Source organism: Aplidium turbinatum, chromosome 3, assembly GCF_918807975.1.
Source record: "Aplidium turbinatum chromosome 3, kaAplTurb1.1, whole genome shotgun sequence".
NCBI lineage: Eukaryota > Metazoa > Chordata > Ascidiacea > Aplousobranchia > Polyclinidae > Aplidium > Aplidium turbinatum.
In genome coordinates this window covers 7490772-7504238 of record NC_137474.1, presented here as the reverse complement: position 1 = coordinate 7504238, position 13467 = coordinate 7490772, and the positions used below count along the sequence as shown (strand labels likewise).

The 13467-nt window shown below is 37.1% G+C and overlaps 1 protein-coding gene across 1 annotated transcript; it reads right to left on the bottom strand.

Moving 5' to 3' along the window:
• Positions 1-1309: 1309 nt before the first annotated feature.
• Positions 1310-11892, bottom strand: LOC145766907 (pseudouridylate synthase PUS7L-like). The gene is made up of 10 exons (XM_082578612.1): positions 11410-11892; positions 10925-11080; positions 7946-8105; positions 6713-6847; positions 6127-6193; positions 5794-5958; positions 5370-5484; positions 4437-4759; positions 3450-3700; positions 1310-3281 (listed from the first exon to the last, which is right to left on the bottom strand). Exons 1-10 carry the CDS (start codon positions 11828-11830, stop codon positions 3077-3079), a joined length of 1998 nt encoding a protein of 665 aa, XP_082434738.1. The 5' UTR covers positions 11831-11892; the 3' UTR covers positions 1310-3076.
• Positions 11893-13467: the final 1575 nt, after the last annotated feature.

Genomic DNA, 13467 nt, shown 5'->3' with positions numbered 1-13467 from the left:
ACTCAACCACATTGTTTTAAAAGCACATACTGCCTTTGACTCCAAACAATGCAAACGGCTGTGGAAATTAATTTAAAAAAATTAGAAAACATTTTGCCATGAACAAGTCGAAACCTTTCCTACTCCAACCATGCTTTTCCTATACGCATTCACGACAAACGTTGCCTAAGCACAATTGTTGATTTCATTTTTATCATTAATGCAGATTGGTATTTTTCTTATGACTTTACAAAATGGAAAAGTCGCTGGCAATGCCCTTTTGCTTGTTGCAGATTAGTGTAAAAACTAGTCTACTTCGGAAGAGGCAATTTAAAACAAAAATATTAAGGTGGCTCTCAAGTGGCAGTGTAGAGCAATGCAGGAAAGAATTTGTCTTCAAAGAAGTGATAACAGGATTTGAAACAGCAGCTTGCTTTGTTAAGAATCTGGCAAAAGTTTATTAAAAACTATCCACATGACTTTGAGAGTTATCTATTGCATGCCCGACATAGAAACATTGTTTGGAAGCACAAGATTAAAGCTATTGGTCGTATCCCTATTCAACGTCATCCGGATTGCTGCTTCAAAGCAAGGATTAACGTGTCAAGCATGGACTGGAAACCAGACCAACTATCTGATAGCTTTCATCAATGCCAACAACTTTGTGAGTGGGAAATATTATCAATTTGCGTGCGTCGTCTTATAAGGACCGCTAAGTGGCAATAGATTACATCGCAGAACAAAGTGTAAGCTGCTTATCAACCGAGACCTTCTTGTAAATGCGTTCGTGTGTGCAGTGGCGGCTGGTGAGCTATAAAAGTGGTGGTGCTATAAGAACGGACGCAGCTTGGCCGCATTTTCTCCAGAAACGGTGGGGAGTCTGGGAGGCCCCTCCCACTCCCAGCAAAGTTTGAAAAATTGAATTGAGTTTTGTGCATTCTGAAGATATTTTCAACTCTCAATTGTGATGAAAAGTTAAAATACAAACAAAATTATTGACTTGTTAAGAACCGTAACTTTAGTTTCAGTTGGCAGCCAGACAACCTTCAACTGAGTTAGTGAGGGACGGGTGCCTGCACTTCCGGTATTTCATAAAAAAGAAAACAGAACTCATCTGCCAAGCTTACCGTCTCACTGCAGCCTACACGTTCAGCTTACGGTACTCAGAATTTCAAAAAGCTGTGTATTAATTTGTTTTTGTGATAGATGTTTGGTGCCATCGTCCTGCATTGTTTTAACAATTTCTTTCTGTATTTTATTTCTACAATATTGTTTCTTCTGTTTTACAAATAATAAATTAGAGAAATAAAGCATAGTAACTTTAGCGGGTTCATCATACTTTATTTCACACAAAATATAACATAATTAAAATAAAATAAACTCAAACGTTTTCGACACGTACGTGTGCCCTCATCAGGAATTAAATCTGCAATACATAAAATGAAAAATCGTAATATAAATTTGACTATGCACTGTAACTGTAACGACACTCTGGACTGAAAGCACAAACTGAACAAATGATACGAGAATGATTGCGAGTAAATTATGCGGTGGGAAACAGATCACATGAGGTGTAGACTAAATTGAATTGAGGTGTAGACTAAATTAAAATAATAAATTGAATTGGTGAATTGGCAATATGACAACCCTAGGCGCACTGTTCGAAACAGCGCCAAAACGACGAATGTTATCATTGCCAGACTGACAAACTATGTCATTGTCACGTGTCACGACCATGCTTCGACCTCGCGCTTAGATGCACGGAAAATCGCAGCGCCGCACAGAGCGATATCATAGCGCGGTCAAGCTTGAGTGGAAGTCATGTGACGTGACAACGAGGTAGTTTCCCTCTCTGAGAAGGCGTTTCCAGTCAACAAAGCAAAAAGTTGTAAAGGTCTGCAAAGGTAAACAAATTTAATAAAAATAATGAAAAATCACGTCGTGTTTTACGTTTCTTATCACGGGCAGAATGAGCCAAAAAATTGGTGGAGCTGCAGCGCAATTACACTAGCCGCCACTGCGTGTGTGCATAGAGCATAGTCTGTCATTAGATTATACGCAAGCAACTGATGGCTCTCTCGCATCTGAACCCAACACTGTAACATGATGTTCTGTGCAATCTTCATATAACGTGATCCACCTCCATGCGTAATCTATGAACGTAGCCTATAGCTACAGACAAAACATTAGAAACAAAACACGCTTTTAAAGGTAAGTAGAATAATGTTCATACAGAACAAAAGGCTGCAAAAAATATTTCAGTTGTTGTTTCGAATATTGCATCGAAAACTATAACAGAGGTCTAAAAACGATTGGAAATAATAAAAACGTAAAAGCAACAAACGCAGTGTCCATATCAAGCTGGAAGCTTTCTTGTTCCAGGTGTAGCCTATATTAAATCGATAGAGAATTCGTCTACCTTTTCTCATAGAATTGCCTATTCGTGCATTCACTGACATGTTGAAAACGATCCACGCTATTTTCCATCATTCAAGCATATTTATTTTTTTGAATTTTAGTTAAAATTAAATTTTCTCCTGCCCTCAAACTTGACTAATAAGCGTTTTGGTTACAGCCTACCAGGCCGGTGATACGTGGCAGGACACGACGTCAGAATTAAAAAATGATTCAACAAAGTGTTTTAGTAGAAGCAACACATAATTCCTTTTTGTAACTCTGGCTGCTTTACAGTGGACACTGCCTGTAAGCGGAGGCTACAATTAGTGTTGGCCTATTGACTGTGCAGTTGGACACTTTGTTAATTTTCACAGAGACCGAGTTACAAAATTTGATGGCATGATAAACAAAAATATAAAAATTCTAGTTTTCTTTAAAATTTTACATTCAAAATGAGCAACTAAAATGACAGACCTTTATTCGAGCTTTTAGCAAAAAAAATTGACACTTGTTGCAAATCAACATTAGGTGATAATGTATAAACCTATAGAACACTTAATTCAAGCCTTATACAGTACAAACGAAAATGTTACGGTGTATTGTTCGAAAGCTCAACTCTATTCATGACTCAAACGTTTTTGACACATTTTGTCAATGCAAAACTTTATTTTTCTTCAAAAATAAAACAAAATATGTGTTCCTATTTTTCGTAAATTCCACTTTTGGAAATTTGATCCAAGAAAGTAGTCGCATAGCAAGATGGTGGCAAATCAAAAGTTAATGTTAAGTTCATTGAAGCAGAACGACCAGTTCCTTCAGCATTCAAGTCATCTTGAACATGGTCAGATATCTCACTAGATTTAAAACCTGATCGGTCAGAAGGTGGAATTGCGGTCTCTTCCCAACTGAAAAGTAAAAACGAATTTGTAAAAATTGTCTTGCATTAAAAATTCTGTATGCTTGATATTCATCTGTCATTCAAAGTACTAAAGCTATGGAGTTACTGTTGTGCGTGTAAAAATTGAGAATAAATCTCAAAAAGAAAACAGACATACGAAAATCAAACAGACTACCTATACTTAAGATTGCTTGGGGCTTCCACTAATTTCCGATACGATCCTGATAGGTTGATTCGAAATTGATTGACACGAAAAGCTCCACCCATTTTTCCATCACTTGGGAGTACGTCATCTTGTCGGAGCACGTTAAGATAGAATTCTTCCATATTTTTTGGCAGGATGACGCGGTTGCCAGGCAATGGAAGAACAACATCACGAATAGAGTACAACTTGTTTGTGACGTCATATTTCGTTACAGCGTATATCTAAAAAAAACATGAAGTTTCATTGCGTGGAAGCAAAGAAACTGGCTTGCTTAAACCTGCCTGTGATGCATGTTACAAAAACATAGTGCAACGTCTGATTTGCGTAAAATATCCATGTTTGAAGTAGATTCGAGCTGCGATTCAAATTTAGAATTGGACAAAAGTGGAAAGTTATTTGCTTTCAGATCCGATCAGAAATTCTAAAAAAATTGATTGATTCGTCAAAAGTTGCTGAAGGCAAACCCTCATTCACCCAAAAGTTGAAAATACAATAATTCTTGATAAGAAAGGGAACGCGAAACTGTTCACTTCAGCTAGTAAATCACTAATTTCTAACATTGATTCAACGTCTGCAAAGACTGGTCTGCTGGCTGGGCTGAATCCAATATATCTTAATCAGACAGGACACACACGAAGCTACAGCAGTGACCAATGAGGAATTGTACACAATCTGTCGGTTCCGGCTGAGAAACCGTGAAAACAGATAGAAAATGTTGCCATGTTCACGACGTTGAAACCATGTAAAAAAGCAACTATGCTAGCTAAAAAGCATCCAGATAATGAATGAAATAAAGTGATAACAATTTTTGAGAAGACAGTGACCAATGAGAATAACCACTGATAATCCATGAGAATAACTACAGAAGCCATATGAGTGCGAAAAAGTCTTTTTGGTCGAAATTTCGCGTTTTAAAGTCCAAAAACAAAAGAAGATAAACATTTCAGTCTCCCTTACCTGGTCCTCGCTACCACGGAAGACAAGATCGCCTTCGATAACGTCATTTCCAAACTGACGTAACCGTTGCGTCACTGCTCTGTTCCACACAAGGCTGCAGTAGGCGTGCGTGTAGAACACAAGGGCATTGTGGGGTAGGCTGAGCAGAGCTTTAGTGCACGCTTGCATTTGATAGGTCTCTTTGTTGACAAGGACTCCAGGTGTTTCACTGCTTGAGGAGCGCTTTTCCGGAGCAAGATCTTTGAAGTTGGAGGCAAATTTACGCAAGGAACGGAGCAGTGATAGCTCTCGCACCTTATTTGCTGGAAACCTTTTTATCGTGCCTGGAAAAATGGGTACCAATTTTGTGAAAAGTTGGGATTGAAAAATTAAACTTGATGATCAAGTGTCCGGCCAGGAAAGCACTTTTTACACTGATTCAAAGTCTGCAGACGTGGAATCAATGCAAAAAGAGTGGTTTGCTGGGTAAGTAAAGTCGCCAAAAATAATTTTCTAGTTATCACTATTTACTTGTACAATTGTACATGTATAAACCACAACGACAAAGCAAATGCCACATTGATCGTTTGCTCAATAGAAGAAGTTAGGCCAAGACATTTCTTTTCATTTTTTTGTTTATAAATTTAGGAAAATCTTGATTCATAAATTTCAATACAAAAGTCTTAAGCAGATGAAAAATTGAAAATAAATTTTTGCAAGTTTGCATGAAATAACTATTTGCGAATCTTGCCTTTTCCATAAGTGAACAATTTATTTATTATCTAATTTTCAAAAACTACTTCACGACAAGCAAAAAAGTATTTCCATTTTCTTTATGTAAACATTCACGGTTTAGTTCAAATTGTGGTTGTACCGTTGCCATGTCATTAATGAAGGAACGGAAATATTTAACAACGAACTTCAGCATCTCTAACCAAGAGGTCAGCCGAGTACCTTCAATATCCCCGGTGTCGCAAAAGTAACGCTTCGCTGCGTGTGTGACGTCAGTTTTTGTGTGGTTTTCGCCGCTTTCAAATGAAGGGGACAACAATGAAGTGACAGCTGCGATCTTCAATAATATATACAACTTGAAAACTTGACACAATAGATCAAAGGGACATAAACAGAGAAGTTAATGAATATAGCGTTTGATGTCGATATATTGAAGATTAAACTAAAGGTAATAGCTGAGTTTTTCACAACTTACAATCAAATTGAAGCTATGTAGTACGTCATGAATTGAAGACAAGGTCTTGGTATTTAAATTGTAGTGGTAAACATAAAACCTCTTTAAGAAAATGTACTTTATCTTGATACGGTTCTATCTGAGAAAAGTGCAAAACTTGTTCACTCAAAAGCTTGAGAATTTACCACTAACCATGTCATGTTTCAAGATGGCCAGTCCAATGGCAGGTGCTTCCAGTTGATTTGATTGGTCAGTGTCATCACATGATGCGTCGGCTTGCGCGTTGATTGGCTGAGGAGGCAAACAGCACCTTCTACCGAATCTCTGGGCACCAAAATAATTCACAAAACCATTTTTCTGAAAAAAGTGCAATGAAGATGAAAATAGGCCAGCACAGTGTGATTTATTATTGCAGCAGGGTATTAGTTATCAATGTTTTTTAAATCCACAGTCACGAGCTGCCTTAAGTAAACACCAAAATAAGAAATTAAAAGTATGAGTTGAAAATCAACGGTTGGTCCCTACCTTTGCATCGACCAAGGACTTGGCAATATCTTCTTGCAAGGTCGTTTCCTGGCCAGCAATCTTGTGTCTGAAACACATTTCAAGTAATGGTTTCATCAGTATGTCGCTTAAGCATAGTCAGATTTCTTTGGAAATGATTGAGCGTCTTAAACTTAGGTAGATTTATACTTCCAACGTAAAATTTTAACTAAGCGAAAGGGCAAAACTCCGCTTGTTCAAGATTTTCAGTAAAAATATACCAAGCGTTACATTTTTAACATCGGAATTGGTAATTGCAAACATTTTACAAAAATACTTTTTTGATACTTTTGAAACCGTCTGCAGGCGAATTGATGGAAAAAAAAGTGGTTTGTTGACTGGGTACAACATCACTGGTACAACATCTCCGTTTCTCTGAGAGTATTCAGTTTGATTGGTGCATAGCTATTAACCAGACAACAAAATACATCATTTTTACATTGATTCAACGTCTGCGGACGTTGATTTGGCTACAAAGATGAAGTACGCAAAAGATTCCCCATGAGATTAACAACAATGAACGCATAATTAACACCAATGCAAACTGCAAGTAAATGACTAAATATACCCTGCGCCTTCGACGTTCCGCACAGTTATAGTGAAACGATTTCCAGATAACTCTCCCAAACGTAAAGGCGATGACGTAAAAGTTACGTCATCAATCTGAAGATGATTGGGTAAAGTTTTTGAGAATGCTTTAAGCCTGAAAAACAAAAAAGGAACGTGTAAGTGTGTTTTGCTCCATTAAAGTATTATATTTATAATAATCAGTAAGGAAAAACACTAGCATAAAGATAAATTTTCCGCTCAGCTACTCAGAAAAAAAAAACTATCGAGACTAAAAAGCAGAAAAGGAACTTCAAGTGTCGCGCTTACCGTACGTAAAATGCAAGGACAAGGATTTGCAAACAAGGTGAGAAAAGTAGGTTGAAAATTTTCAATCTTATTGCCTTATCGGAAAGTAGCAATGCGACTTGCTAACAAACTGAAAAGTTACGAATGGAGTAATGTAAATTCAAGATAAATAACGTTAGCTAGCTTACATCGACGTTGGCGTGAAAATGCAAAATTCTTATAAAAATCATTAACATCGATAAAACGTCAAGGATGATAAAATTTTGCGCATTGGGGAAATGGGATTGGATAAAAAACGAAAACAAAATGTAGGTGACCTGGCGAGCAGTTGAAAGCCCAAGACAGATCGGAAGTCGTATGGCACGATCGCCCGCTCGGTGGGCTATAGACGCAGCCATTGTTATCGAATAAATGAAGTTAGGGAGAAAGCCTTGACGTCACAGACGTCCTATTCGTCAATTGGCTGTCCGATTGAACACAGTTAAGGGAGGATTTAACTTCGATAAAAATAATTTAGAGCAATTAATCGTGCTTATTGAGCATTTGAGCAGTTTTATCCCAGCAAAAGACCAAAATGTAGCTTACAAGTTCAGATAAAATGCTGATTTTAGCGTCTTGACTAGTACTGTTTTTAACCGAAAACCTAGCCAACGTTTCAAAGCCGGGAGAGATGTTAAATCGATGGTGAAAGAATGCCTTTTTTGAAAGATCAAACACACGTACTGCAGACGTGGTAAAACGTCTCCTTCTTCTCGAGGGGTGGAAGATTATTATCAGAAGGTTCAAGAGAGACATCTGGCGGATTTATTATTAAATTTTGACATCCGCTCAGCACAAATACACCTGGCAAGAAAATACGTTAGCTACATTTGTGATTCTTTGAACGGAAATACACTCCATTGTGAAAATATATAATAGGCGTAACATGCAAGTTAAAGAAATGTACTTTGTTTCATTTATTCCTTCAACAGTCATAAACTGCCACGTCTCGGCACGTTTGTCTTTAGTCCCGGCATAAGCAAACTGATGAGGACGCAAATGAAGATGACGGGCAAGCTGGTGGATTGCATCCAGTGTTTCCGTGTTACGTTTGTACAATATGAATTCTAAACCACAAATTGGCTTCAACGTAAGTAAATTCCCCGTAATTCCCAACCACCATCCTCTATTGGGATACAATTAAATTACAATGGGCCCTCCCGTGCATTATGTGATATAAATGCATACCTGCAGTACTGTAAAGTAGTAAAACATGAATATTAGAAAAGAACGAACTAGCAACCTTAAAAAGAATGGAAAGGCCAATGCCATGCCTTTTGCAAAAAGGTGAGAGGTTGTGGGCTGGGTTTATTTTTTCGCTGAGACTTTTCGGTCATTTGTCCGAAATGACTTGAAAAAATTCGGTCATTTTTATTTATTTCGGTCATTTTTAGTCATTTTTGGTCATATATAGTCAATTGACTATATATTTTTTCGGACATTTTGACCGAATTGACTATATTTTTTTCGGTCATTTTGCTAAAAAATCGGTCAATGACCGATAAATGACCGAAAAAAAAAACCCAGGTTGTGGGGTAAAAACGAGGAGGGAGAAGTAAACTGAAGAACTGATGGATGTGCTACCGGTATCCGAGATATGAGGAAGGATCTAGAAATGGGAAGAGGAAACAACAACGTCAAAATAAAAACAATTGGAGGATAAGGCAAACAAGGGTCAGATTGAAAAAGATGCGATGGATAGAATGAAGTTGAAAAATGCTGAAAACAATTGTTGCATATTTAACAAAAATCAGTCACCCACACTCGGAATGGCCCGTTTCGGTGAGTCCGATCCCTATTCAGTGATTTTTTCAATTTTTTTTTAAACTATTGGGTATCGTAGCCTAATTACACTGGTCAACAAAAAAAAAAAATGTTTTTGATACAAAACATGAAAACAGGTGTTCTTAGCTGAATTTGGGGCGCTGATTTCAAATATGAAGTCAGATTTTCTCTATCACGTCACGTTTCTGAGATACCGACATGAACCCAATTTTGCTATTTTCAGCATATAGCAAAATTTTGAGCTCTAAAACAATCATCAAAAGTTAATAACGATAAAACAGTTATCGACCATTCAACAATAACGTAAACAATAAACAATCAAAAGCAGTCAAGAGTAATGTAAACAGCAATGTAAACTTCAGTAGGTGATCAGGGGCATAGCCAGGAAGGGGGAGGGGAGAGCAATCCTAAGAGAAGAGATATGACTTTACATCTCCACAGATTTTCCATTTGTACACAGAATAATTTAGCAGTATTAGAAGTACTTCCATTGTTTCATATGTGTCTTTCTTGCTATTGCTATGTGCTAAAGGAAGATACGGCTCATTGTTACCACTGTGCAACAACACAGTTTTCAAACTTGTTTTGCTGGAATCAATGAATAGCTTCCAGTCTACAGGATCGCGTTCACATCCTAGCTCTTGCTTTAAACCATCTACATTTTTACAGTAACATATATCATCTTCAGTTGTAAAAAAGTGCGAAAGTTTCTTGCTGCGCTCACGAAAAAAATAAATTGTGGTGCCTGAATCTAACAAATTCCACTGTTGTAATCTAGACCCCAAAAGTTCCGTTTTCTCTTTGGACAAAGACAGATCACGCACAAGGTCGTCCAAGTGATCCTGATTGATTAAAAGTGATCATCTTTCATCCAACAAAGATGCCTCCATTTCCGCATCTGTATTCTCCTCACTACTCACCGGTTCATCGCTAAACAAGAACTCCTTATCTCTAACTGGAGGAAGTGGAATAGCAATTTCAGTACCATGGATAACAGGTAGAAGAGCTGAAGGGCAAACTGGATATTCAATCTTAGACTTGTTTTTGTGTGAAAATCCTTTGATAAGTAACAGTCTGAGTGATGGTTACTTTGCTCACGCCATATCATTGGCACAGAAAAAGGGATAGCCTTCCTTTTACCATCAAGCCATAACAGAAGGCCTGTTCTGCATCGATTGCAGCAAATGTGTGGGGCCCAGCTCTTGTCTTGGTCACCGACTTGACATCCAAAATAGTGCTTGTACGCAAACTTGACTCTGGTGGAGAGCTTCATAGTGTGGGAAAAGTGGAGTGTATTCTCCGCATATGTAACAAAACTTGTCTGGATGGTTCAAGCAAGCTCGCCTTGAGCTGCTTGGTGGAGAACTCATACTTCTTGCAGTCTCTATTGCTGACTACGTTAGTAAAAAGTATACAATAACCTCAAAAGATACATTGTGATGCCTCCAAACACAATACTAAGGTTAACCAAATACATTATAGCTGCGCATAACTGCAAGACAAACGCAGCAACAACTCCAAAACCAATGATACAGTCACTTGATATAATATTACTGTATACCTAGAACTGAATGATAACCAGCAGTCCATTATGACAGTTATGACGTCACAAAAGCGTAAAGCCAAAGGTTATTATTACGTCATTATGTACCTTTGTTGGAGACAATCAACTGTAAAAAAATTGATTTTTTTTTGCTAAGAAACGAACAAAAGTGAAATTATCTTGAAATCCTGACGTGATATGAAAATTCTGACTTCAGATTCGAGCTCAGCACATCTGAATTACCTAGAAAAGGTTGTTAGTCTAGCTTGTAAAATTTTCTTGTTGACCAGTGTTATCATTGCCGTTTTAGGGTTAGGGGTTAGAGGTTAGGAACTCACCGAATAGTAGCAGACCCCCCACACTAGTGACTCGGACCAAATTGAGTTTGGAGGATTTCAGGATAATAATGAAAGCAACATGTGCTCCGAAATGTTATAAGCCTTTGCATACCTGCGCTGTTGCTTTCAGCAGCCATACACATAATACATGGCTGTAGTTGGCAGTTCTGAGGCTGTATCAAAATATAACTCAATACAGTCACATTAATATAACACTTACTACAGTATTTTTTCTGTTTTGAAAATTTCTTTTTAAACTCCTTTTTCTTTACTTCAATGCATGCACCACCAGATTTTGTCTTTGCCATCAATAATTTTCCAAAATAACGATCTATACCTCGATGGATCAAACGACGAGTTTCTTTTTCAAAATTTCCTGGAACATTTTTGAATCAAAACTTTAACAAAGAAAAACTTGTTACAGTACATTTAAATTGTGAGCGAATCCAGTTGCAACATCAATTAAATAATTGCAAATGTTTTATTGCATAAATAATTGAAAATCTAAACAATTATCCACCAGTTCTTAAGCAATTATTTCGGTTTAATGCTGCAATTCTGTGTTGTCGAAGAATAGATGCTACACATTGTTAAAGTTACATCAAGATTTCAAAAACTTAGTAAGTGTAACAGTGTGCAAATTTTCACGTTTAAAAAACAAAACAGTTAATTTAGAATGAGTTTAAAGCTAGTATGGTGAATCACCTGATATGGTGTGAACTTCTTGACTAGTTTCATACACCAAAACGCAGGCAAAACGAAGAAACGACTCAGATTCTTCTTTTCCTATAAGCTCACTAAAATATTTATACATATCACAGTGTAGAACTGATATGGAACGGTCAGCATCAGTGATAGTGCAAATATGAGGATAAAGAAAGCGAATGTATTTGTGAAGTTTAGTTCGATCAGTTTTATCTTCAAATACCCCAAGGCAAAGTAATGATTTTATTTTGCTTTGTCCATCATAAAATGGTAACGACTCAATTTGCTTCATAAGACTTGATGATAACAAGTTTTCTAAAGCTTCTTTACAAAATGTGGTATTCCATGTGACATCCTCATCAGAAAAATTGGTTTCTTCACTGCAATTATTATCGAGTTTCATTCTTTTTGAAATTGACATGTTAAGTTGGCTTTTATCACCAGAAAAAACCAAATCCTTGCATGCTTCACGCTTTGCATTTTTCTTTTGTAAGGAAACTTGATTGGAAACACAAGGACCACTAGCTGCTACATTGTCAGTATTGAGCTCCACAACTTTGAAATCACAAGGCTGGACTTTTAATTGTCCAACAAACTTTACACAAGTATTTGAAAGATACATTGTTTTATTCTAATCCATAGTACGGTATGAGGCTAAAAATGGGTGCTCTTGCACAAGACGCCCTGTTCGTCAACCGGAAAAAATTATGACGTCACACATATTGGAATAGACTATTATGAAAGAGGAAGAGCGGGGTGGAAATGCACTGAGACACACCGGAAAGAAATTGTCTCCCATTTATTGATTTGTTGTTCAATTTCAACAAATTTGCTATTGTAGGAAGGCACAAGCATAGATCTAACCAACTAAGTTAATACCAAGTCCCAAAATACTACTAGCTCCATCTAGTGGTCACCTAAACTTGACCATCAAAACTTCAACCAAAACTTCACCAAAACTTCATTTTAAATGATAAACAATCTAAATCAAATCCAATTAAAAGAACATGTTACTGTGTATTGAAGTACTAACTTTCATTTTTATATCTTATTTAATATGCGAGCAATCGTTGTTCGAAGACAGCCCCCCAACGAAGCTTTTGCCCAATGCATTTCAATGGCGAATCGATCGTCTTTCAGTTCACGCCCTGCGTGATCACGATAATTAATTGTCTCCCATTTATTCATTTCTTGCTCAATTTCAACAAATTTGCTACCCTTGAAAAGCACAAGCATAGATCTAACCAACTAAGTTAATATCAAGTCCCAAAATACTACTAGCTCCATCTAGTGGCCACCTAAACTTGACCAAATGCAAACCATCACCAAAACTTCATTTTAAATGATAAACAATCTAAATCAAATGCAATTAAAAGAACATGTCACTGTTTATTGAAGGGCTAACCTTCATTTTTATATCTTATTTAATATAGCCTATGAGCAATCGTTGTTCGAAGACAGCCCCCCAACGAAGCTTTTTCCTAATGCATTTCAATGGCGAATCGATCGTCTTTCAGTTCACGCCCTGCGTGTTCACGATAATTAATTGTCTCCCATTTATTCATTTCTTGCTCAATTTCAACAGATTTGCTATCGTTGAAAAGTACAAGCATATATCTAACCAACTAAGTTAATATCAAGTCCCAAAATACTACTAGCTCCATCTAGTGGCCACCTAAACTTGACCAAATTCAAACCACTATCAAAAGTTTATTTGCAATGATAAAAACATTTAACGACAACCAATTGCAAGAACATATTACTGTTTATTGAAGGGCTAACTTTCCTTTTTATATCTTATTTAATATGCGAGCAATCGTTGTTCGAAGACAGCCCCCCCAACGAAGCTTTTGCCCAATGCATTTCAATGGCGAATCGATCGTCTTTCAGTTCACGCCCTGTGTGATCACGATAATTAATTGTCTCCCATTTATTCATTTCTTGCTCAATTTCAACAGATTTGCTATCGTTGAAAAGCACAAGCACAGGTCTAACCAACTAAGTTAATATCAAGTCCCAAAATACTACTAGCTCCATCTAGTGGCCACCTAAACTTGA

Excerpts from the sequence above, each read along its gene's own strand:
- LOC145766907 (XM_082578612.1), bottom strand. The coding sequence starts at position 11,830 with ATGTCAATTTCAAAAAGAATGAAACTCGATAATAATTGCAGTGAAGAA. Across the intron at positions 8,106-10,924 it reads AAAACAGAAAAAATACTGTA|AATTCATATTGTACAAACGT; the intron begins GTAAGTGTTATA and ends TTTGTGGTTTAG. Across the intron at positions 3,701-4,436 it reads TCCGTGGTAGCGAGGACCAG|ATATACGCTGTAACGAAATA; the intron begins GTAAGGGAGACT and ends TGTTTTTTTTAG.